Raw genomic sequence first — 26,816 nt, forward strand, 5'->3', positions numbered from 1 at the left:
TACTGTACTGTATTATACTGTATTACTGTACTGTACTGTATTATACTGTATTACTGTATTGTATTATACTGTATTACTGTATTGTATTATACTGTATTACTGTATTGTATTGTATTATACTGTATTACTGTACTGTATTGTATTATACTGTATTACTGTATTGTATTATACTGTATTACTGTATTGTATTATACTGTATTACTGTACTGTATTATACTGTATTACTGTACTGTATTGTATTATACTGTATTACTGTACTGTATTATACCGTATTACTGTATTGTATTATACTGTATTACTGTACTGTATTGTATTATACTGTATTACTGTATTGTATTATACTGTATTACTGTACTGTATTATACTGTATTACTGTATTGTATTGTATTATACTGTATTACTGTATTGTATTGTATTATACGTACTGGAATTACGCGCTTCGTTCAAACCGTGATAAAGCAGGGAGAGAACATGTGATTCTGGTGCAGCATATGCGGCCTACAAAGTTCCAAGTTTCGGCTAGCGAATTAGATTTTACATTTTGAATATAATAGGGCCTATTTGTATAATTAGTAGGCTGACGCATATATACCTTTCATAATATTTCCCCTAATGTTATTAACCTTCCTCCTTTTTTTCTCTCTAGTGTTGCCTCAGTCCTTCCTCACTTTCAACAGTTAAATAAAGTACGTTTCATTGTCCTTATCTTCATCATTCTAATCACATCCTTGAATACTGCAGGAATAGAATGAGATGGAGAAGGCTTTCCCTTCTCTTCACGAAGAATAAATGGTCGGTTATGAGTCTGAATAAATAACTACTACAGCCTACCGCCATCACACGTTCACTCTTCTGTCAGACTACCAGTGAGTTCTACTGGCTGTTCTTCTTTCAGACTACCAGTGAGTTCTATTGGCTGCTCTTCTTTCAGACTACCAGTGAGTTCTATTGGCTGTTCTTCTTTCAGACTACCAGTGAGTTCTACTAGCTGCTCTTCTTTCAGACTACCAGTAAGTTATACTAGCTGCTCTTCTTTCAGACTACCAGTGAGTTCTATTGGCTGCTCTTCTTTCAGACTACCAGTGAGTTCTACTAGCTGTTCTTCTTTCAGACTACCAGTGAGTTCTATTGGCTGCTCTTCTTTCAGACTACCAGTGAGTTCTATTGGCTGCTCTTCTTTCAGACTACCAGTGAGTTCTATTGGCTGCTCTTCTTTCAGACTACCAGTGAGTTCTACTAGCTGCTCTTCTTTCAGACTACCAGTAAGTTATACTAGCTGCTCTTCTTTCAGACTACCAGTGAGTTCTATTGGCTGCTCTTCTTTCAGACTACCAGTGAGTTCTATTGGCTGCTCTTCTTTCAGACTACCAGTGAGTTCTACTAGCTGCTCTTCTTTCAGACTACCAGTGAGTTCTATTGGCTGTTCTTCTTTCAGACTACCAGTGAGTTCTATTGGCTGTTCTTCTTTCAGACTACCAGTGAGTTCTATTGGCTGCTCTTCTTTCAGACTACCAGTGAGTTCTATTAGCTGCTCTTCTGTCAGACTACCAGTGAGTTCTATTGGCTGCTCTTCTGTCAGACTACCAGTGAGTTCTATTGGCTGCTGTTCTTTCAGACTACCAGTGAGTTCTATTGGCTGCTCTTCTGTCAGACTACCAGTGAGTTCTATTGCCTGTTCTTCTTTCAGACTACCAGTGAGTTCTATTGGCTGTTCTTCTTTCAGACTACCAGTGATTTCTATTGGCTGCTCTTCTTTCAGACTACCAGTAAGTTATACTAGCTGCTCTTCTTTCAGACTACCAGTAAGTTATACTAGCTGCTCTTCTTTCAGACTACCAGTGAGTTCTATTGGCTGCTCTTCTGTCAGACTACCAGTGAGTTCTATTGGCTGCTCTTCTGTCAGACTACCAGTGAGTTCTATTGGCTGCTCTTCTTTCAGACTACCAGTGAGTTCTATTGGCTGCTCTTCTTTCAGACTACCAGTGAGTTCTATTGGCTGCTCTTCTTTCAGACTACCAGTAAGTTATACTAGCTGCTCTTCTTTCAGACTACCAGTGAGTTCTATTGGCTGCTCTTCTGTCAGACTACCAGTGAGTTCTATTGCCTGTTCTTCTTTCAGACTACCAGTGAGTTCTATTGGCTGCTGTATTTAATGTTTAGTAAACAAGAGTGTTGCGTCCCTCTTAGAATAGTCTATTGGTTTAAGAAATGCTACAAAATGATGTCCAGCAAGGTAGTCTAGTTTTTCCTGCATGGGACTCCAAGAGCTACAGTAAGGAGCGTTTTTTAAGGAGAGAGGTCCGCGGAGCACAGGTGTGTGCGTTTTAGCGCAAGACACCGCGGCTATAAGTTAGAAGCTCATGATGCATCACCCATCATTCATTAGCTAAATATAAGGCTAAATGTATTTCCTGAAACACGTAGGCTAGGCATATCATTAAACAGTTCCATTTCACGTCATGCTTTTCATATAAATTATTTATTACCATTTACTGGTTTCTCGCAGTTATTGATCCTGGGAAAATGGAGTGGTTTTGGGCGGTAAATAGAGAGAACTGCATTGTTGGTTAAGGGCTTGTCAGTAATCATTTCACGGTAAAGTCTACACCTGTTGTATTCGGCGCATGTGACAAATAACTTTTGGTTTGATTTGATTTTAGCCCTCGGTAAATCTCAGTAACCGTGTTGTCGCCATTCAACCCTAGTACTGTAGAGTGAGGGGGACACATGTGGATTGGGTTGTTCTGACCCAGGTCCAGCCACACTACTGACACACACAAAGAGGCCTGTGTTCAGTCAGTCACCCCCCTGCAGACAAACACACTAAAACCTCCTCTGTGGTTTCTAGAGGGGAATCAGTTTACAGAATGAATTCCTATGGTGTTTCCCGCAGCCAGCCTGGTCACCCGGCCTCTTGAAGGACTGTGACATTGCAGAGAGAGGCAGAGGGGATGAAGTACTGAGGAGACCACAGAATATTCTGTCTCCCCGCTCCTCTCTGCTCTGCAGGGCTCTGGAGTTAAAACAGAGAGTCTGCAGAATATTCTGGCTCCCCACTCCTCTCTGCTCTGCAGGGTAACTGGGAGAGGAGCCAACCTAAGCCTTGGCAATTTAATGCAGAATTCTCACATGACTTTTGGAAGGTCAGGGGATGAATGGATGATTGTATCTGTCCCAGTCCCCAAGAATAATACTAGTATTGCTTCAGCATAATGACTTTGATGTGAATGAAGCAGACTGCCAGGATATGGACTAAACTCAATCACATAGTGGCTTTCCAGATAAGGCTTTCAGCGGTGTGTTTGATTTGTACAACAGCATATCCCGGATGGAGGGAGTTGTCACGTGATCTAGGACCTGACAGGACCGTGGTGCGCCAGCCTAAGTGTCCTTCCTTAACCATGGCTCTCTCTCGCTCTCTCTCTCTCCCTCTCCTGTTTCTCTCTTTCCCTCTCTATCTCCTCCCTTCTCTCCCCCCTCCCCCTCCTCCGCCTCCTCTCCAGCCCCCAGTAGACCCAGCTTCCTCCACTTCAGTGAGCTGACCACCACGTCAGTCAACATGTCGTGGGGGGAGCCAGGCCAGGCCAACGGCATCATCGAGGGCTACCGTCTGGTCTACGAGCCCTGCACACCTGTTGATGGTGAGACACACACACACACACCTGTTGATGGTGAGACACACACATACACCTGTTGATGGTGAGACACACACACACACACACACACACCTGTTGATGGTGAGACACACACACCTGTTGATGGTGAGACACACACACACACATGAACGCATGCGCACACACACTCACACAGTCTCATGGATGGTGAGACACAAACACACACACACATATGAACTTATGCACACACACAGACACACGCACACGCACACACACACACACACAGACACACAGGCTCATGGATGGTGAGAAACACACACACACACACATGCAAACATGCACACACAGACAAACAAACACACACAAACACAAACACACACTCACACACCCATGGACGGTGAGAACCTCTGGAGCCTGGAAGGCTGGAAGGCTGTTAGTTACTTAGTTATGCCTTTAAACTACACAGATAGCTAGATAGTTTACTATCAGTCCGTGAGATGATTTACAGTCATAGGCTAGCATTAGCGCCGCCATGGTCTTAGATGGGTGTCCTAATCTGTTACAGCTGGGTAGGTGCCGACCCTGTGGCCACATGCAGTCAGCTTGTTTACAACTTCCTCTCTCTCCTGTTGAGAGAAAAACCACCTAATAGCTGGTATGTGTGGTTGGGTCTCCAGATTCCTTAGTAATTAGGAACAGACAGGAGTGGGGGTTTGGGAATGGGAGGTAGAGAACCTCTGTGGTCCCAGGCCTGTTGGCCACTAATGGCTTCTATCTGGCCCCTAGAGCAGTAAGCCATGTGGGAGAGAAAGAGGCACAGCACGGTCTGGGATGGTGGAGGAACATGTCTCTCTATCTGGAGGGGTGCAGTGATAGGTCACATCTGTTTATTAGGGACACTCACGCTTATTTACCATGAACTGTCAGCAGGGAGGTGGAAAGGTGCTACCATGAACTGTCAGCAGGGAGGTGGAAAGGTGCTACCATGAACTGTCAGCATGGAGGTGGAAAGGTGCTACCATGAACTATCAGTAGGGAGGTGGAAAGGCGCTACCATGAACTGTCAGTAGGGAGGTGGAAAGGTGCTACCATGAACTGTCAGTAGGGAGGTGGAAAGGTGCTACCATGAACTGTCAGCAGGGAGGTGGAAAGGTGCTACCATGAATTGTCAGTATGGAGGTGGAAAAGTGCTACCATGAACTGTCAGTAGGGAGGTGGAAAGGTGCTACCATTAACTGTCAGTAGGGAGGTGGAAAGGTGCTACCATGAACTGTCAGTATGGAGGTGGAAAGGTGCTACCATGAACTGTCAGTAGGGAGGTGGAAAGGTGCTACCATGAACTGTCAGCAGGGAGGTGGAAAGGTGCTACCATGAACTGTCAGTGGGGAGGTGGAAAGGTGCTACCATGAACTGTCAGCAGGGAGGTGGAAAGGTGCTACCATGAACTGTCAGCATGGAGGTGGAAAGGTGCTACCATGAACTGTCAGCAGGGAGGTGGAAAGGTGCTACCATGAACTGTCAGTAGGGAGGTGGAAAGGTGCTACCATGAACTGTCAGTAGGGAGGTGGAAAGGTGCTACCATGAACTGTCAGTAGGGAGGTGGAAAGGTGCTACCATGAACTGTCAGCAGGGAGGTGGAAAGGTGCTACCATGACCTGTCAGCAGGGAGGTGGAAAGGTGCTACCATGAACTGTCAGCAGGAAGGTGGAAAGGTGCTACCATGAACTGTCAGTATGGAGGTGGAAAGGTGCTACCATGAGCTGTCAGCTGGGAGGTAGAAAGGTGCTACCATGAACTGTCAGCAGGGAGGTGGAAAGGGGCTACCATGAACTGTCAGCAGGGAGGTGCAAAGGTGCTACCATGAACTGTCAGCAGGGAGTTGGAAAGTTGCTACCATGAACTGTCAGTAGGAAGGTGGAAAGGTGCTACCATGAACTGTCAGCAGGGAGGTGGAAAGGTGCTTCCATGAACTGTCAGCAGGGAGGTGGAAAGGTGCTACCATGAACTGTCAGCAGGGAGGTGGAAAGGTGCTACCATGAACTGTCAGCAGGGAGGTGGAAAGGTGCTACTATGAACTGTCAGCAGGGAGGTGGAAAGGTGCTACCATGCACTGTCAGCAGGGAAGTGGAAAGGTGCTACCATGACCTGTCAGCAGGGAGGTGGAATGGTGCTACCATGAACTGTCAGCAGGGAGGTGGAAAGGTGCTACTATGAACTGTCAGCAGGAAGGTGGAAAGGTGCTACTATGAATTGTCAGCAGGGAGGCGGAAAGGTGCTACCATGAACTGTCAGCAGGGAGGTGGAAAGGTGTGATATGTAGGTTGTGTGTCCATGTGTTAGTGTGTTTTGTGTGTCCTTGAGTGTGTGCAAAAGTCTGCTTGTCTGTCCATGTATAGTGGTGTGTAGCCCAGTGCATTCAGAAAGTATTCAGACCCTTTGGCTTTTTCCACATTTGTTACGTTACAGCCTTATTCTAAAATGGATTAAATTGTTTATTTTTTCACTCCTCAATCTACACACAATACCCCATAATGACAAAGCAAAAACAGATTTTATAAATTTTTGTAAATATATTGAAAATAAACAACTGAAATATCACATTTACATAAGTATTCAGACTCTTTACACAGTACTTTGTTGAAGCACCTTTGGCAGCGATTACAGCCTCGAGTCTGCTTGGGTATGATGCTACCAGCTTGGCACACCTGTATTTGGGGAGTTTCTCTCATTCTTCTCTGCAAATCCTGTCAAGCTCTGTCTGGTTGGATGGGGAGCATCGCTACACAGCTATTTTCAGGTCTCTCCAGAGATGTTAGATCCGGTTCACGTCCGGGCTCTGGCTGGGCCACTCAAGGACATTCAGAGACTTGTCCCGAAGCCACTCCTGTATTGTCTTGGCTGTGTGCTTAGGGCCATTGTCCTGTTGGAAGGTGAACTTTCACCCCGGTCTGAGGTCCTGAGCGTTCAGGAGCAGGTTTTCATCAAGGATCTTTCTATACTTTGCTCCGTTCATCTTTTCCTCGATCCTGACTAGTCTCCCAGTCCCTGCCGCTGAAAAATATCCCCACAGCATGATGCTGCTACCACCATGCTTCACCGTAGGGATGGTGCTAGCTTTCCTCCAAACGTGACACTTGGCATTAAGGAAAATCTTGGTTTCATCAGACCAGAGAATCTTGTTCCTCATGGTCTAAGAGTCTTTAGGTGCCTTTTGGCAAACTCCAAGCAGGCTGTCATGTGCCTTTTACTGAGGAATGGCTTCTGTCTGGTCACTCTGGAGTGCTGCAGAGATGGTTGTCCTTCTGGAAGGTTCTCCCATCTCCACAAAGGAACTCTATTGCTCAGTTTACCTGGGCGGCCAGCTCTAGACAGAGTCTCGGTGGTTCCAAACTTCTTCCATTTAAGAATAATGGAGACAACTGTGTTCTGGGGGACCTTCAATGCTACAGAAATGTTTTGGTACCCTTCCCCAGATCCCTGCCTTGACCCAATCCTGTCTCTGAGCTGTACAGGACACATCCTTTGACCTCATGGCTTGGTTTTTGCTCTGACATGCACTGTCCACTGTGGAACCTTTATATAGACAGGTGTGTGCCTTTCCAAATCATGTCCAATCAATTGAATTTACCACAGGTGGACTCTAATCAAGTTGTAGAAACATCTCAAGGATGATCAATGGAAACAGGATGCACCTGCGCTCAGTTTCGAGTCTCATAGCAAAGGGTCTGAATACTTATGTAAATAAGGTATTTCAGTATTTTTTATGAATTTGCAAAAATGTCTGATCTTGTTTTCGCTTTGTCATTATAGGGTATTGTGTGTAGATTGCTGAGGATTCTTTTTTTATTTAATACATTTTAGAAAAAGGCTATAACGTTAAAAAAATGTGGAAAAATTCAAGGGGTCTGAATACTTTCCGAAGACACTATATATTCAGTGTATGTTGTGTAGCTTCTAGCCTCCAGTATCTCCAGCCTGTATCTCTATACTGACTCCTCTCTGTCTCCTCTCCGCTCCCCTCCAGGTGTTAGTAAGATAGTCACAGTGGACGTGAAGGGCAGCACCCCCCTGTGGATGAAGATTAAGGACCTGGCTGACGGGGTGACATATAACTTCAGAATCCGGGCCAAGACACTCACCTACGGGCCGGAGGTGGAGGCTAACATCACTACCGGACCAGGAGAAGGTATGTAACACAGTATCTCTGGTCCAGCTAACATCACTACCGGACCAGGAGAAGCTATGTAACACAGTATCTCTGGTCCAGCTAACATCACTACCGGACCAGGAGAAGCTATGTAACACAGTATCTCTGGTCCAGCTAACATCACTACCGGACCAGGAGAAGCTATGTAACACAGTATCTCTGGTCCAGCTAACATCACTACCGGACCAGGAGAAGCTATGTAACACAGTATGTCTGGTCCAGCTAACATCACTACCGGACCAGGAGAAGCTATGTAACACAGTATCTCTGGTCCAGCTAACATCACTACCGGACCAGGAGAAGGTATGTAACACAGTATGTCTGGTCCAGCTAACATCACTACCGGACCAGGAGAAGCTATGTAACACAGTATCTCTGGTCCAGCTAACATCACTACCGGACCAGGAGAAGCTATGTAACACAGTATCTCTGGTCCAGCTAACATCACTACCGGACCAGGGGAAGGTAGCCTAGCTGTTCATAGGTCGTGTTCAGTAGGGAACACTGTAGCGAGATGTTTTGCAACAGAAAATGAAGATCTGTGTTCTTATTGGACAAGTTCAGCTAGTACCTCCCTGTTTAAAAAAGTTTCAAAATGTTTTCTCCCAACTTCTGGCTTTGTCAGTGCTCTGTTTGTCGTATTACAGTATGTACATAACCTGTCCTGCTCGTCTCCTCTTCCCTTCCCTCCTCTCCCTACCCATCCTCTCCTCTCCCCACTCCACCCCTCCTCTCCCCTTCCCTCCTCTCCTCTCCCTACCATCCCCTTTCCTCCCCTCCTCCCCTCCCCACCCCTCCCCACTCCTCCCATCCTCTCCCCTTCCCTCCCATCCCACCCTCTCCCCTCCTCTCCCCACCCCTCCCCTCCAGGAGCCCCAGGCCCTCCAGGTGAACCCTTTATCTCCCGGTACGGCACGGCCCTCACCCTACACTGGGCCAGTGGAGACCCAGGCCGAGCTCCCATTACACGCTACGTCATTGAGGCCAGGCCCTCTGGTGAGTCCAAGGGATATTAGACCTTAGGCTTGCCTGGTGCAACTGAACCAATGGAACCAATGGAACCAGTGGAACCAATGGAACCAGTGGAACCAGTTGGAATAGTGTGAAAGTGCAAAACCCACACATCTGGGACTCCAGGCAGGCTCAATCAAACACTCTGCATTTCCTGCTCCCCTCTAGATGAAGGACTGTGGGATATCCTCATCAAAGACATTCCAAAGGAAGTGACATCATACACACTGAACCTGGACATGCTGAGAGAAGGGGTTACTTATGACTTCCGGGTCATTGGGGTCAACGACTACGGCTATGGCTCCCCCAGTGCTCCTTCCCCCTCTATCTCTGGTTAGTTATGCCTGCTCAGTTATAATACATGTCTGAATATTACAACATGCATATGGATGCCTTTCTCAGACCTGGATTGAGCCTATTCCAGGACTAAAAACTATTTTAACCAGTGGAATTTCTATTTCACTTACTTTTTAACTCTGTACTTGTCTTCATCGAGGTCTGGGAAACCAGCCCATACAGCATAGGTTTAGTTAGTGACTTGTTCTTCCTCTTGGTACAGATGTCTGTTATCTAGCTCTCTTGTGACTCTCATCTCCAGCCCAGAAAGTGTCTCCCTTCTATGAAGAGTGGTGGTTCCTGGTGGTCATCGCTCTGGTGGGCCTAATCTTCATCCTCCTCCTCGTCTTCATCCTCATCATCAGGGGCCAGAGTAAGAAGTACACCAAGAAGGCTGACTCAGGTAGACACCACAGAGAACTGCTCCATATATAACTGTCCTCTCTGATTCGTGTTTCTTTCAACTTTTTGTTCCATTCCCAACATTCCATTCCCAACATTCCATTCCCAATGTTCCATTCCAAACATTCCATTCCCAACATTCCATTCCCAACATTCCATTCCCAATGTTCCATTCCCAACATTCCATTCCCAACATTCCATTCCCAACATTCCATTCCTAACATTCCATTCCCAACATTCCATTCCCAACATTCCATTCCCAACATTCCATTCCCAAGTAATTGATACTTTTGAGGGGCGGTTTCCCGGACACCGATTAAGACTAGACCTGGACAAAAAAAAAAAAAATCGATGGAGATTCACCATTGATCTATCTTTTCAGTCCAGGACTAGTGTTAATCTGTTTCTGAGAAGTCCGTAAGGAGAATAGCCCAGAGCCATCAGTCGAACATCTGAAAACGATTTGTACAATTATAAAAATACAGCATGACCATTGTAATATAAGACCAAGCTAAAAGCACTATCAAATTCAATTATAGCCCATTTAACAGTAACAGTTGTCACAAAGTGCCTTACATAAGCACAGGTAGACAGGAGAATGAAAGACGAGAGGTCATTATTGTTCCCTGTTTAGAAAGAATGTGTATCGATCTGCCAGTGTGAGTGTCCAGGGTTTGTTCTGATGATTAAGCCAATAGTCATTCAGTCAGTACACTGTGTGTGACTTCTGTCCCTAACCCCACAGTGCCAGACTGACGCTCTGCTGAGTCATCCCAGGTTACATCACTGTTGGACCCTGGCATCACGGGTTGACTGCCACTGCTCCTCCTCTGCATTTTTTGTGGGAACACTGATGTCCAAATCCAGTAAAATAATCACTTGATAACGACCTGTTAGAACTCACAGGGATGGAGAGAAAGAGAGGTGGAGAGGAACAGGAGAGAGGAAGGGAAGTAGAGACAGAGAGGATGAGAAACAGGAGAGAGGAAGGAGCTGAAGAGAGGTCAAGCCTGCTGTGATCTCACACCATTACCTTTTAACGCCCCGTTAGTGTTTAGTGTGGTGTTGAGAGTGGTCCTATAGTGTCCAGGGGTCCTGTAGGGGTCAGGGGTCAGTCAATAGGGCTTTGGCTGGTCCAGGAGAGACAAGGACCGTGTTTGTCTGGGACACAAAGAGCCCCTTTTAGAGCCTGCGCCCCCAGCTACCCCCCAGCCACCCCTGGCAACACAGACGTTTTGTACCACACAAGTTGTTTGTTTTACTGTGGTCCAAACTCACCACCAGGACCAGGCACCAGCATGGTGAGTCACTAACCAGCCAGGAGGAAGAGAGAGGAGAGGTCACTGCCCCGTAAACCCTGCCTCTACACCTCAACTGTTCTGCCTGCGGCTAGGGAACCCTGACCTGTTCACCAGACGTGCTACCTGTCCCAGACCTGCTGTTTTCAACTCTCTATAGACAGCAGGAGTGGTAGAGATACTCTGAATGATCGGCTATGAAAAGCCAACTGACATTTACTCCTGAGGTGCTGACTTGCTGCACCCTCGACAACTACTGTGATTATTATTATTTGACCATGCTGGTCATTTATGAACATTTGAACATCTTGGCCATGTTCTGTTATAATCTCCACCCAGCACAGCCAGAAGAGAACTGGCCACCCCTCATAACCTAGTTCCTCTCTAGGTTTCTTCCCTAGGTTCTTGCCTTTCTAGGGAGTTTTTCCTAGCCACCGTGCTTCTACACCTGCATTTCTTGCTGTTTGGGGTTTTAGGCTGGGGTTCTGTACAGCACTTTGTGACATCAGCTGATGTTAGAAGGGCTTTGTAAATACATTTGATTGAATTTGATTGATTTATACTGTGTATGAGGTATATATTTGGGCATGTGGTTTAGTTGGATCAGGGCCTGGCACCTCAGTAGAGTCTCTAACACTAAAGGTTTTATATTCAGACTGCTGATTAACCTTAGTGCTAAATCATTGATGGTGTTGATGTGAGCCATGACCCACCTCTACCGATGTGAGAGCTCTGGGGTGATGGTCATGTAGGCCTTCTGGGCACAGGGACTATGGTGGTCTGCTTGAAACATGTATGTATTATAGACTGGGTCAGGGAGAGGTTGAAAATGTCAGTGAAGACACTTGCCAGTTGGTCAGTGCATGCTCTGATTCTGCGTCCCGGTAATCCGTCTGGCCCTGCGTCCTTGTGAATGTTAATCTATTAAAAGGTCTTACTCACATCGGCTATGGAGAGCGTGATCACACAGTCGTCTGGAACAGCTGGTGTTCCCATGCATGGTTCAGTGTTGCTTGCCTCGAAGCGAGCATAGAAGGCATTTAGCTGGTGTGTGTGCCCAACCCCTACAATGGACTAACCTTCTCCCAGTGTCATCTTACCCCCACCTAGGGAGCCACAGTAACAGCACCTCCCTGCCCCTGTCCCATGGGGAGATGGTCAGGCTGGACGAGGGCCGTTTCCCAGCCCTGGAACTCAACAACAGACGCCTGTCAGTCAAGAACTCCTTCTGCCGCAAGAACGGCATCTACACACGGTCAGTAACACACATAAACACGCGCACACACACTCACACACACACACACACACACAGATGATTTCTGCATGACGTCTATTTGTTGTTGTATTCTACTCTCTTCTAAAGCTCAAATAGTTCTAAAGCATTATGCTGATTCACAGTAAACCATCTATTCTGAGGGTCGTGTTTGTTACGGCGATCCTCCTCCTCTCCATCTTCGGAAAAGGAGGAGTATTGAGGGAACCAAGGCGCAGCGAAGTTTGAACACATATTTATTAAACAAGACGAAAAAACGAACACGAACTACACTTGAAATGATACAAAATAACAAACGACGTAGACTGACCTAAACATGAGAACTTACATAGACACGAAGAACGCACGAATAGGAAACAGACTACATAAACCGAAACAGTCCCGTGTGGTACGAAATAACATACAGACACGGAAGACAATCACCCACAACGAACACTGTGACAACGCCTACCTAAATATGACTCTTAATTAGAGGAACGCCAAACACCTGCCTCTAATTAAGAGCCATACCAGGCAACCCAAAACCAACACAGAAACAGAAAACATAGAATGCCCACCCAACCTCACGTCCTGACCAACTAACACACATAACAACTAACATAAATAGGTCAGGAACGTGACATTACCCCCCCCATAAGGTGCGAACTCCGGGCGCACCAGCACAAAGTCTAGGGGAGGGTCTGGGTGGGCATCTAACCACGGTGGTGGCTCAGGCTCCGGGCGAGGTCCCCACCCCACCATAATCCATCCTAGCTTCCTCCCTCTAAGAATGTCCACCCTCCTTTTACCCCCACAAAATCCTCTTAATAACATCACTGATAGGGACAGCACCGGGACAGAGAGATAGATCAAGACAGAGGAATAGATAAGAATATAGAGGAAGATCAAGATAGAGAGGGAGATAATGATAGAGGGGCAACTCCGGACTGAAAGGCAGCTCCGGACAGAGAGACAGCTCTGGACTGATGGGCAGTTCTGGGTATCTAGCCGTTTAAGGCTGAAGGGCAGCTCATGGCTGACTGACGAATCTGGACGCTCATGGCGGGCTGACGGCTCTCGACGCTCATGGCGGGCTGACGGCTCTCGACGCTCATGGCGGGCTGACGGCTCTCGACGCTCATGGCGGGCTGACGGCTCTCGACGCTCATGGCTCTCTGACGGCTCTGGCTGCTCATGGCTCGCTGGCGGCTCTGGCAGATCCTGTCTGGTTGGCGGCTCTGGCAGATCCTGTCTGGTTGGCGGCTCTGGCAGATCCTGTCTGGTTGGCGGCTCTGGCAGATCCTGTCTGGTTGGCGGCTCTGGCAGATCCTGTCTGGTTGGCGGCTCTGGCAGATCCTGTCTGGTTGGCGGCTCTGGCAGATCCTGTCTGGTTGGCGGCTCTGGCAGATCCTGTCTGGTTGGCGGCTCTGGCAGATCCTGTCTGGCGGGCGGCTCTGGCAGATCCTGTCTGGCGGGCGGCTCTAGCGGCTCCTGTCTGGCGGGCGGCTCTAGCGGCTCCTGTCTGGCGGACGGCTCTGTAGGCTCATGGCAGACGGGCGGCTTTGCAGGCTCATGGCAGACGGGCGGCTTTGCAGGCTCATGGCAGACGGATGGCTCAGACGGCGCTGGGGAGACGGATGGCTCAGATGGCGCTGGGGAGACGGATGGCTCAGATGGCGCTGGGGAGACGGATGGCTCAGATGGCGCTGGGGAGACGGATGGCTCTGGCCGGATACGGCGCACTGTAGACCTGGTGCGTGGTGCCGGAACTGGAGGCACCGGGCTAAGGATAAGCACCTTCCTACTAGTGCGGGGAGCAGGGACAGGGCACACTGTATTCTCAAAGCCCACTCTATACCTGATGCGAGGTACCGGCACTGGTGACACCGGGCTGAGGACAAGCACATCAGGATTAGTAGGGGGAGAATATACAGTGTGTTCAGGGCTCTGGAGACGCACAGGAGGCTTTGTGCGTGGTGCCGGAACTGGAGGCACCGAACTGGATACACGCACTACAGAGAGAGTGCGTGGAGGAGGAACTGGGCTCAGGAGACGCACTGATAGCCTAGTGCGTAGTGTAGGCACTGTAGGTACTAGGCTGGGGCGGGGAGGTGGCGCCGGAAATACCGGACCGTGGAGGCGTACTGGCACTCTTGAGCATTGAGCCTGCCCAACCTTACCTGGTTGAATACTCCCGGTTGCCCGACCAGTGCGGGAGGTGGAATAACCCGCACCGGGCTATGTAGGCGAACCGGGGAAACCATGCGTAAGGCAGGTGCCATGTATGCCGGCCCGAGGAGACGCACTGGAGACCAGACGCGTTGAGCTGGCCTCATGACACCTGGCTCAATACCCAATCTAGCCCTACCAGTGCGGGGAGGTGGAATAACCCGCACTGGGCTATGCACTCGTACAGGAGACACCGTGCGCTCTACTGCGTAACACGACGCCTGCCCGTACTCCCGCTCTCCACGGTAAGCCTGGGAAGTGGGCGCAGGTCTCCTACCTGCCCTTGGCCCACTACCTCCTAGCCCCCCCCAAGAAATTTTTGGGAATTACTTACGGGCTTTTTGGGCTTCCGTGCCAGACGCGTTCCCTCATAGCTCCGGTTCCTCTCCCCGGTAGCCTCTGCTCTCCTCAGTGCCTCCAGCTGTTCCCATGGGAGGCGATCCCTACCAGCCAGGATCTCCTCCCAAGTGTAGCAACCCTTTCCGTCCAATACATCGTCCCATGTCCATTGCTCCTTCTTTTCCTGTCCCTTACTCCGTTGACTCCGCTGCTTGGCTCTGGTATGGTGGGTGATTCTGTTACGGCGATCCTCCTCCTCTCCATCTTCGGAAAAGGAGGAGTATTGAGGGAACCAAGGCGCAGCGAAGTTTGAACACATATTTATTAAACAAGACGAAAAAACGAACACGAACTACACTTGAAATGATACAAAATAACAAACGACGTAGACTGACCTAAACATGAGAACTTACATAGACACGAAGAACGCACGAATAGGAAACAGACTACATAAACCGAAACAGTCCCGTGTGGTACGAAATAACATACAGACACGGAAGACAATCACCCACAACGAACACTGTGACAACGCCTACCTAAATATGACTCTTAATTAGAGGAACGCCAAACACCTGCCTCTAATTAAGAGCCATACCAGGCAACCCAAAACCAACACAGAAACAGAAAACATAGAATGCCCACCCAACCTCACGTCCTGACCAACTAACACACATAACAACTAACATAAATAGGTCAGGAACGTGACAGTGTTTCATAGTAAACCATCTATTCTGAGGGTCGTGTTTCACTGTAAACCATCTATTCTGAGGGTCATGTTTCACAGTAAACCATCTATTCTGAGGGTCATGTTTCACAGTAAACCATCTATTCTGAGGGTCGTGTTTCACAGTAAACCATCTATTCTGAGGGTCGTGTTTCACAGTAAACCATCTATTCTGAGGGTCGTGTTTCACTGTAAACCATCTATTCTGAGGGTCGTGTTTCATAGTAAACCATCTATTCTGAGGGTCGTGTTTCACAGTAAACCATTTAATCTGAGGGTCGTGTTTCACAGTTAACCATCTATTCTGAGGGTCATGTTTTTATTTTATTTAACTAGGCAAGTCAGTTAAGAACAAAATCATATTTACAATTATGGCCTAGGAATAGTGGGTTAACTGCCTTGTTCATGGACAGAATGACAGATTTTTACCTTGTCAGCTTGGGGATTTGATCTTGCAACTTTTCAGTTACTGGCCCAACACTCTAACTATTAGGCCAAACAATAACCATCAACAATAAACCATCTATTCTGAGGGTCATGGCTGAGATTAAACCATCTATTCTGAGGCTGAGTCATGGCTAAGATTTGGCTCTCATTCTGAGGGGTCATGGCTAAGATTTGGGTCTCATTCGGAGGGGTCATGGCTGAAATAATAGCTCTCATTCTGAGGTGTCATGGCTGAGATAATAGCTCTCATTCGGCGGGGTCATGGCTGAGATAATAGCTCTCATTCTGAGGGGTCATGGCTGAGATAATAGTTCTCATTCTGAGGGCTCATGGCTGAGATAATAGCTCTCATTCGGAGGGGTCATGGCTGAGATAATAGCTCTCATTCTGAGGGTTCATGGCTGAGATAATAGCGCTCATTCTGAGGGGTCATGTCTGAGATAATAGCTCTCATTCTGAGGTGTCATGGCTGAGATAATAGCTCTCATTCTGAGGGGTCATGGCTGAGATAATAGCTCACATTCTGAGGGTTCATGGCTGAGATAATAGCTCTCATTCTGAGGGGTCATGGCTGAGATAATAGCGCTCATTCTGTGGGTTCATGGCTGAGATAATAGCTCTCATTCTGAGGGGTCATGGCTGAGATAATAGCTCTCATTCTGAGGGTTCATGGCTGAGATAATAGCTCTCATTCTGAGGGGTTATGGCTGAAATAATAGTGCTCATTCTGAGGGGTCATGGCTGAGATAATAGCTCTCATTCTGAGGGTTCATGGCTGAGATAATAGCTCTCATTCTGAGTGCTCATGGCTGAGATAATAGCTCTCATTCTGAGGGGTCATGGCTGAGATAATAGCTCTCATTCTGATGGGTCATGGCTGAGATGATAGCTCTCATTCTGATGGGTCATGGCTGAGATAATAGCTCTCATTCTGAGGGGTCATGGCTGAGATAATAGCTCTCATTCTGAGGGGTCATGGCTGAGATATTAGCTATCATTCTGAGGGGTCATGGCTGAGATAATAGCTCTCATTTTGAGGGGTCATGGCTGAGATAATAGCTTTCATTTTGAGGGGTCATGGCTGAGATAATAGCTCTCATTCTGAGGGGTCATGGCTGAGATAATAGCTCTCATTCTGAGGGGTCATGGCTGAGATTAAACAATCTATTCTGAGGGTCATGGCTGAGATAATAGCTCTCATTCTGAGGGGTCATGGCTGAGATTAAACCATCTATTCTGAGGGTCATGGCTGAGATAATAGCTCTCATTCTGAGGGGTCATGGCTGAGATAATAGCTCTCATTTTGAGGGGTCATGGCTGAGATAATAGATCTCATTTTGAGGGGTCATGGCTGAGATAATAGCTCTCATTCTGAGGGTTCATGGCTGAGATAATAGCTCTCATTCTGAGGGGTCATGGCTGAGATAATAGCTCTCATTCTGAGGGGTCATGGCTGAGATAATAGCTCTCATTCGGAGGAGTCATGGCTGAGATAATAGCTCTCATTCTGAGGGATCATGGCTGAGATAATAGCTCACATTCTGAGGGCTCATGGCTGAGATAATAGCTCTCATTCTGAGGGGTCATGGCTGAGATAATATCACTCATTCTGATTGGTCATGGCTGAGATAATAGCTCTCATTCTGAGGGGTCATGGCTGAGATAATAGCTCTCATTCTGAGGGGTCATGGCTGAGATTAAACAATCTATTCTGAGGGTCATGGCTGAGATAATAGCTCTCATTCTGAGGGGTCATGGCTGAGATTAAACCATCTATTCTGAGGGTCATGGCTGAGATAATAGCTCTCATTCTGTGGGGTCATGGCTGAGATAATAGCTCTCATTTTGAGGGGTCATGGCAGAGATAATAGATCTCATTTTGAGGGGTCATGGCTGAGATAATAGCTCTCATTCTGAGGGTTCATGGCTGAGATAATAGCTCTCATTCTGAGGGGTCATGGCTGAGATAATAGCTCTCATTCTGAGGGATCATGGCTGAGATAATAGCTCTCATTCTGAGGGATCATGGCTGAGATAATAGCTCACATTCTGAGGGCTCATGGCTGAGATAATATCACTCATTCTGATTGGTCATGGCTGAGAAAATAGCTCTCATTCTGAGGGGTCATGGCTGAGATAATAGCTCTCATTCTGAGGGGTCATTGCTGAGATAATAGCTCTCATTCTGAGGGATCATGGCTGAGATAATAGCTCACATTCTGAGGGCTCATGGCTGAGATAATAGCTCTCATTCTGAGGGCTCATGGCTGAGATAATAGCTATCATTCTGAGGGCTCATGGCTGAGTTAATAGATCACATTCTGATGGGTCATGGCTGAGATAATAGCTCTCATTCTGAGGGGTCATGGCTGAGATTAAAGCTCACATTCTGAGGGGTCATGGCTGAGATAATAGCTCACATTCTGAGGGGTCATGGCTGAGATATTAGCTCTCATTCTGAGGGGTCATGGCTGAGATTAAAGCTCACATGCTCATTGCATACTTATTGATTAGGAAGAAGATTAATCAGGAGATCAACTGTAGTTGAAACATGCCTCTTTATCTTCAGACAATAACAACCACAGGATGGATGGAGTGATGGATTAGCTGTTATACAATCTGATGAACCAATTATACATACAGCATCAGCTTCATCATGGGTTGTGTTCTGTTGTGCTTTCTCTCTCTGATCTGTGTGGAAGGCCTGGGGTGTCTGTATTGAAGTACAGGCAGGGAGAGAGGAGGGGAGGAAGGAGAGGGGTCTAGGGCAGGGGGAGAGAGGTGGGGGAGGAAGGAGAGGGGGGTAAGGCAGGGGGAGAGAGGTGGGGGAGGAAGGAGAGGGGGGTAAGGCAGGGGGAGAGAGGTGGGGGAGGAAGGAGAGGGGGGTAAGGCAGGGGGAGAGAGGTGGGGGAGGAAGGAGAGGGGGGTAAGGCAGGGGGAGAGAGGTGGGGGAGGAAGGAGAGGGGGTAAGGCAGGGGGAGAGAGGTGGGGGAGGAAGGAGAGGGGGGTAAGGCAGGGGGAGAGAGGTGGGGGAGGAAGGAGAGGGGGGTAAGGCAGGGGGAGAGAGGTGGGGGAGGAAGGAGAGGGGGGTAAGGCAGGAGGAGAGAGGAGGGGGAGGAAGGAGAGGGAGGTAAGGCAGGGGGAGAGAGGAGGAAGGAAAGGGGGGTAAGGCAGGGGAAGAGAGGAGGAGGAGAGGGAGGTAAGGCAGGGGGAGAGAGGAGGAAGGAAAGGGGGGTAAGGCAGGGGGAGAGAGGAGGAAGGAGAGGGGGTAAGGCAGGGGGAGAGAGGAGGAAGGAGAGGGAGGTAAGGCAGGGGGAGAGAGGATGAAGGAGAGGGGGGTAAGGCAGGGGGAGAGAGGATGAAGGAGAGGGGGGTAAGGCAGGGGGAGAGAGGATGAAGGAGAGGGGGGTAAGGCAGGGGGAGAGAGGAGGAAGGAAAGGGGGGTAAGGCAGGGGGAGAGAGGAGGAAGAAGATGGAGGTAAGGCAAGGGAGAGAGAGGAGGAAGGAGAGGGAGGTAAGGCAGGGGGAGAGAGGAGGGAGGTAAGGCAGGGGGAGAGAGAAGGAAGGAGAGAGAGGTAAGGCAGGGGAGAGAGGATGAAGGAGAGGGGGGTAAGGCAGGGGGAGAGAGGATGAAGGAGAGGGAGGTAAGGCAGGGGGAGAGAGGATGAAGGAGAGGGGGGTAAGGCAGGGGAGAGAGGATGAAGGAGAGGGGGGTAAGGCAGGGGGAGAGAGGATGAAGGAGAGGGAGGTAAGGCAGGGGGAGAGAGGATGAAGGAGAGGGGGGTAAGGCAGGGGGAGAGAGGATGAAGGAGAGGGGGGTAAGGCAGGGGGAGAGAGGAGGAGGAAGGAGAGGGAGGAGACTGATCACCGGACACAAACCCCGTTAAAGATTATCCTCATGGAAGACTTCTCTCTCTGATGATTAGGTCTGAACTCAATGAATAGACAGATAGATCCAGGGCCAGGGCCTTTGGGTTGCCTTTCATGGCCAATGACTGGGGTAACTAACCGTGTTCACTGTTCACATATTACAACATTATTTCAGGAGTGCAGGTCGAGGAAAATGACCCTTTCCTTCTAGGGGCCCCTCAGTCATCAAGAACATAAAGTAAAGCAGAAAAACATCTGTTAGGTCATTGATTTTCTCCACCGTAATGTCTGTTCTGCCAGGATGAGATCTGAGATGTTTACTGTAGTCTGTTCTGTTGAAGGCCAGGATGAGGTCTGAGATGTTTACTGTAGTCTGTTCTGTTGAAGGCCAGGATGAGGTCTGAGATGTTTACTGTAGTCTGTTCTGCTGAAGGCTAGGATGAGGTCTGAGATGTTTACTGTAGTCTGTTCTGTTGAAGGCTAGGATGAGGTCTGAGATGTTTACTGTAGTCTGTTCTGTTGAAGGCTAGGATGAGGTCTGAGATGTTTACTGTAGTCTGTTATGTTGAAGGCCAGGATGAGGTCTGAGATGTTTACTGTAGTCTGTTCTGTTGAAGAGGTCTGAGATGTTTACTGTAGTCTGTTCTGCTGAAGGCCAGATGAGATCTGTGGAGATGTTTACTGTAGTCTGTTCTGTTGAAGACCAGGTGAGATCTGAGATGTTTACTGTAGTCTGTTCTGTTGAAGGCTAGGATGAGGTCTGAGATGTTTACTGTAGTCTGTTCTGTTGAAGGTCAGGATGAGGTCTGAGATGTTTACTGTGGTCTGTTCTGTTGAAGACCAGGTGTGATCTGAGATGTTTACTGTAGTCTGTTCTGCTGAAGGCCAGATGAGATCTGTGGAGATGTTTACTGTAGTCTGTTCTGTTGAAGGCTAGGATGAGGTCTGAGATGTTTACTGTAGTCTGTTCTGTTGAAGGCTAGGATGAGGTCTGAGATGTTTACTGTAGTCTGTTCTGTTGAAGGCCAGAATGAGGTCTGAGATGTTTACTGTAGTCTGTTCTGTTGAAGGCTAGGATGAGGTCTGAGATGTTTACTGTAGTCTGTTCTGTTGAAGGCTAGGATGAGGTCTGAGATGTTTACTGTAGTCTGTTCTGTTGAAGGCCAGGATGAGGTCTGAGATGTTTACTGTAGTCTGTTCTGTTGAAGGTCAGGATGAGGTCTGAGATGTTTACTGTAGTCTGTTCTGCTGAAGGCCAGATTGAGATCTGTGGAGATGTTTACTGTAGTCTATTCTGTTGAAGGCTAGGATGAGGTCTGAGATGTTTACTGTAGTCTGTTCTGTTGAAGGCTAGGATGAGGTCTGAGATGTTTACTGTAGTCTGTTCTGTTGAAGGCCAGGATGAGGTCTGAGATGTTTACTGTAGTCTGTTCTGTTGAAGGCTAGGATGAGGTCTGAGATGTTTACTGTAGTCTGTTCTGTTGAAGGCTAGGATGAGGTCTGAGATGTTTACTGTAGTCTGTTCTGTTGAAGGCCAGGATGAGGTCTGAGATGTTTACTGTAGTCTGTTCTGTTGAAGGTCAGGATGAGGTCTGAGATGTTTACTGTAGTCTGTTCTGTTGAAGGCCAGGTAAGATCTGAGATGTTTACTGTAGTCTGTTCTGTTGAAGACCAGGTGAGATCTGAGATGTTTACTGTAGTCTGTTCTGTTGAAGGCCAGGTGAGATCTGTGATGTTTACTGTAGCCTGTTCTGCTGAAGGCCAGGATGAGGTCTGAGATGTTTACTGTAGTCTGTTCTGTTGAAGGCCAGGATGAGGTCTGAGATGTTTACTGTAGTCTGTTCTGCTGAAGGTCAGGATGAGGTCTGAGTTGTTTACTCTAGGGCCTGTATCGCTGAAGGTCTAGACCAGGCCCCCTCTCTATCTATCTGTATCTCTTTATTTCTCTCTCTCCATTCTCTCTTTCCTTCTCTCTCGCTCCCTCACATCACTAGTTTACATCCGTGGGCTTGACGTTGGAGACATGCTACAACAGCTCAAAGAAAGAGGTTTGTGAGGTCAATCTGTACAAAATACTAATGAAGTACAGAAACCAGTCATTGTCTTTATATGAGATTAGAATCATATGAACATGGTGCATAAAGGTGGAAAAGAGGTACCGCAGAGCCATTTAAACCACATTAAACAGATGACGGCTCTGTCTCCAGTGCTATCTTTCACGTACCAGGTTACAAGGGGACCTTTACATAGGCCACATGAAATGGGTAAATCATTGAGATTGGCTAAGGCATTTGGAAGACACTACATAACAGTGTAGTCTATGAAAGAGTTAAGGCAACAAAAGGATTTGGGCGAATGAGGAGGACATGAGGAGGAGGGAAGTAGTGATGAAGGAGCTACTTAAGGCGATAGGAAAGAGAGAGTTTAAATAATTGATCAGTACTGCCTAACCATTTCCTAATCCCCCCCCCCCCCCCGCCTTCCCCCATCACTTCTACTCCTCTCTCCCTCTCCTCTACCTCCTTCCATCCCATCCTCCACCATCACCCCACCCTCTCCCTCTCCTCTACCTCCTTCCTCCCATCCTCCACCCTCACCCCACCCTCTCCCTCTCCTCTACCTCCTTCCTCCCATCCTCCACCATCACCCCACCCTCTCCCTCTCCTCTACCTCCTTCCATCCCATCCTCCGCCCTCACCCCACCCTCTCCCTCTCCTCTACCTCCTTCCTCCCATCCTCCACCCTCACCCCACCCTCTCCCTCTCCTCTACCTCCTTCCTCCCATCCTCCGCCCTCACCCCACCCTCTCCCTCTCCTCTACCTCCTTCCTCCCATCCTCCACCCTCACCCCACCCTCTCCCTCTCCTCTACCTCCTTCCTCCCATCCTCCACCCTCACCCCACCCTCTCTCTCTCCTCTACCTCCTTCCATCCCATCCTCCACCATCACCTCACCCTCTCCCTCTCCTCTACCTCCTTCCTCCCATCCTCCGCCCTCACCCCATCCTCCGCCCTCACCCCACCCTCTCCCTCTCAGGGCAGCCGGTCGTTAACGACGCTGCACCCGACTGGAGCACTTCAGAGAGAAGGGAGGCAGGATGCAGCGCTGGTTCCTTTGATCTCTGTCCCGGGCCTCCTCAGTCAGGCAGAGACCAGCACTGTCCCCACCCCCTCCCCCGACCTCCATCCATCTAACACATTCCTCCATAATGGGTGCACTGCAGAACCACCCTGACTGAGTCCCAAATAGCACTCTGTTCCCTATATAGTGCACTTCTTTTGACCAGGGCCAATATGAAACAGGGTGCCATTTGAGACACGGCCTCTCTCTGGTTTCCCCTGCACTGGAGGAATCGGACTCTGAACCTAACACTATATCCTAATATCTCAACCCCCATGAGGTCCGTTAGCTTAGCGCCGCAACACATGACCAACCATACCACAGGTTGTTTACCCCAGCTCTGATAGGCCCTGTAGAACCATACCACAGGTTGTTTACCCCAGCTCTGACAGGCCCAGTAGAACCATACCACAGGTTGTTTACCCCAGCTCTGACAGGCCCAGTAGAACCATACCACAGGTTGTTTACCCCAGCTCTGATAGGCCCAGTAGAACCATACCACAGGTTGTTTACCCCAGCTCTGACAGGCCCAGTAAAACTACACTATCTGTGTTTCATAAACAAACGTCGCAGAAACGTTGCTCTGGTCTGCTCTGCTATCAAAGTCCTAATGTAGTGTCTGTCTGGAGGACAGTGTTCAGTATAACACTATAACTAAGTATGAATACAGTGATGTATAGAAACCCTGGTTTGCTCATGCTATGTGTTGGCCATTGAGAAGCCACCGGTCAGCCATTGGAATAAATTGGAATTCTACAGTATTTCAATGAAATGTTTCAAGGACATAATATAATTTAAAAGTATCTGCATTAAGGTGCCTGTAGTAGAAGATAATAACTGCTTTTCTAAAGCTTCCAGAATATTATTTACTAGGTTGGGGGAGTACCAAGATGGAGGCATGGGGGCTTCAAAACAGCGCTCTTGGTTATTCATCTAGTGTATATATATAAGTCATTGCATTCGTTCCAAATGGCACCCTATTCCCTATATAGTGAACTACTTTTGTATCATAGGCTCTGGTCTAAAGTAGTGCACTATATAGGGACTATAGGGAATATAGGGTACCATGTGCACAAAGAACTCTCACAGAGCTGTTCCATGTGTCTCAGAGGAGATCTGTGCCAAGAGGAGCAGAGTCTGTCCTGACCAATAATAACTGGCCTTTGTCTGATGCTGTGACAAACACTCAACAGATCACAAGCAGAAGGAAGCCTGTTGAATGTCAAGGCAGCAGCATTGTGTTGACCTCTTATGTAAAGTGTAACTTGACACTCAACAGAACACAAGCAGAAGGAAGCCTGTTGAATGTCAAGGCAGCAGCATTGTGTTGGCCTCTTATATAAAGTGTAACTTGACATGCACATGGAATGTCAATGAGGAACTGGAGGGAGGCTGGTATTGGCTGCTTGAGTGCCTACTACAGACTTTGTAGGCTGTCCTCAAGACTGACTGGCTGACTGACTGACTGACTGACTGACTGATAGACTGACTGACTGACAGAGAGATTGACTGACTGACTGACTGGCAGAGAGACTGGCAGAGAGACTGACTGACTGGCTGGCTGGCTGGCTGACTGCACTGACTGACTGACTGACTGATAGACTGACTGACTGACAAAGAGATTGATTGACTTACTGACTGGCAGAGAGACTGACTGACAGACTGGCTGGCTGGCTGACTGCACTGACAGACTGGCTGACTGGCTGGCTGGCTGGCTGGCTGACTGACTGACTGATAGACTGACTGACTGACTGACTGACTGACTGACAGAGAGATTGACTGACAGACTGGCTGGCTGGCTGGCTGGCTGGCTAGCTGACTGACTGACTGGCTGACTAAGAGACTGTACTGAGGAAACAAACAACAATACATTATGGAAAACAGCCAATAGGCCGAGCCAATCACCTTAACGGAAAGGGAGAACTTGGAGTTCTATGAGCAGCAAGCTTGAATAGTGCAGAAGACATTCTGTACTCAAATATGACTGAGAATGGCCACTGAATGTTTTCTATTCAGGACACTAACCAAGTGACTTAAAAGAACTGTCATGGTTGACAGTGACCCTCATGATCAGTGGGCTGTGCTGTCAAGCTCACGATGTGTTTGACTTTCCAACTGTTAGACGAGACTGTATCACAGAAACAATACCAGTTGCCTAACACTTCAAATTGACCTTGAATTTCTCTCTCTCTTTCCCTCTCCCCCTTTATCTCCCCCCCCCCCCCCCCCTCCTCTCTCCAGGTCTCCCCCGAGGCCCAGTCCAGGCAGTCTACACTACTCTGATGAAGATGTCAGTACCAAGTATAACGATCTGATCCCTGCAGAGAACAGCAGCCTGACTGAGAAGCCCTCTGAGATATCAGACTCACAGGTACAGTTACTGTAGAATACAGGTACAGTTACTGTAGAATACAGGTACAGTTACTGTAGAATACAGGTACAGTTACTGTAGAACACAGGTACAGTTACTGTAGAATACAGGTACAGTTACTGTAGACGACAGATACAGTTACTGTAGAATACAGGTACAGTTACTGTAGACGACAGATACAGTTACTGTAGAATACAGGTACAGTTACTGTAGACGACAGATACAGTTACTGTAGAATACAGGTACAGTTACTGTAGACGACAGATACAGTTACTGTAGACGACAGATACAGTTACTGTAGATTATAGCAGCCTGACTGAGAAGCCCTCTGAGATATCAGACTCACAGGTACAGTTACTGTAGACGACAGATACAGTTACTGTAGACAACAGATTCAGTTACTGTAGAATACAGGTACCGTTACTGTAGAATACAGGTACAGTTACTGTAGACAACAGGCACAGTTAATGTAGATTATAGCAGCCTGACTGAGAAGCCCTCTGAGATATCAGACTCACAGGTACAGTTACTGTAGACGACAGATACAGTTACTGTAGACGACAGGTACAGTTACTGTAGACGACAGGTACAGTTACTGTAGACGACAGATACAGTTACTGTAGACGACAGGTACAGTTACTGTAGACGACAGGTACAGTTACTGTAGACGACAGATACAGTTACTGTAGACGACAGATACAGTTCCTGTAGCCGACAGGTACAGTTACTGTAGACTACAGGTACAGTTAATGTGTCCGACAGGTACAGTACATAAACCCATCATGTGCTGAATCATGAGCTGAGTTTAGCGATCACAGAGAGCACTGTAACGTCTTTAACTATTGTCATGTCTTGTTCTATCCTCACCTTCCCTCCTCTCATGTAGAATTGGTAAGAACCAATACATTGTCAGTACGAGAGGTCAGTTTCAAGTGCGTCACCACCAACTAGAATGGCCTGTTATTGACATAAGATATAGCTGACATGACGGACATTTATCCCACCCACTCTGAGTTTCTTATTTCTCTCTCTCTCTCTCTCTCTCTCTCTCTCTCTCTCTCTCTCTCTCTCTCTCTCTCTCTCTCTCTCTCTCTCTCTCTCTCTCTCTCTCTCTGTGTTTTTATATGAGTTATTATTTATCCCACGGGAAGGAAGGACTGGTCTGATTCTCATGTCTCAATCCCTCATGTCCTGTCATGGCCTCAGTACCAGTTAATTCTCAGACTCAAACAGGAAATGTCATGTTAATCTGAGGTACTGGACGTGTCAGTGTGTAGCAGACCGAGTTTTGCACTTTTAGGACTATTCTGTTGGTTCCATCGCACCAGGCAAGCTCAATCATACAGAGCTCAAGCAAGGATAAGGAACAAAATACAATGAGAAACCAGGTGTAGCATGTAGAAGAGTGAAACAGACAGGGACATTGAGAAGGTTCAATAGTAACATGTTGTAAAGCAATACGTCCTTCTAGTTGGCTCCTTTGTGCACAGCAATCATTATGTCACATATGTAAGCACATTGTACGATCAGGTCAAACAAAAACATTTAAAGATAGAACAAGTTTATCTTACCAAAGAACAACAAATCTAAATGTGT

General features: G+C 47.8%; 1 protein-coding gene across 2 annotated transcripts in view; it reads left to right on the forward strand.

Moving 5' to 3' along the window:
• The window catches only part of sdk2a (sidekick cell adhesion molecule 2a), a 163,004-nt gene that overhangs the window by 129,040 nt on the left and 7,148 nt on the right, over positions 1 to 26,816 (forward strand). Inside the window, exons 37-43 of one of the 2 annotated variants that reach the window (XM_055910703.1) lie at positions 3,504 to 3,641; positions 7,639 to 7,800; positions 8,692 to 8,817; positions 9,001 to 9,165; positions 9,431 to 9,571; positions 11,979 to 12,123; positions 25,091 to 25,220. In XM_055910703.1, coding sequence (XP_055766678.1) covers positions 3,504 to 3,641; positions 7,639 to 7,800; positions 8,692 to 8,817; positions 9,001 to 9,165; positions 9,431 to 9,571; positions 11,979 to 12,123; positions 25,091 to 25,220 — 1,007 coding nt within the window. Of the gene's footprint in view, positions 1 to 3,503; positions 3,642 to 7,638; positions 7,801 to 8,691; positions 8,818 to 9,000; positions 9,166 to 9,430; positions 9,572 to 11,957; positions 12,124 to 25,090; positions 25,221 to 26,816 lie in introns of both variants that reach the window. The other variant, XM_055910701.1, reaches the window with a different exon arrangement.

The sequence above is a fragment of the Salvelinus fontinalis genome, unplaced genomic scaffold (genome assembly GCF_029448725.1).
Source record: "Salvelinus fontinalis isolate EN_2023a unplaced genomic scaffold, ASM2944872v1 scaffold_0024, whole genome shotgun sequence".
NCBI classification, from domain to species: Eukaryota; Metazoa; Chordata; class Actinopteri; order Salmoniformes; family Salmonidae; genus Salvelinus; species Salvelinus fontinalis.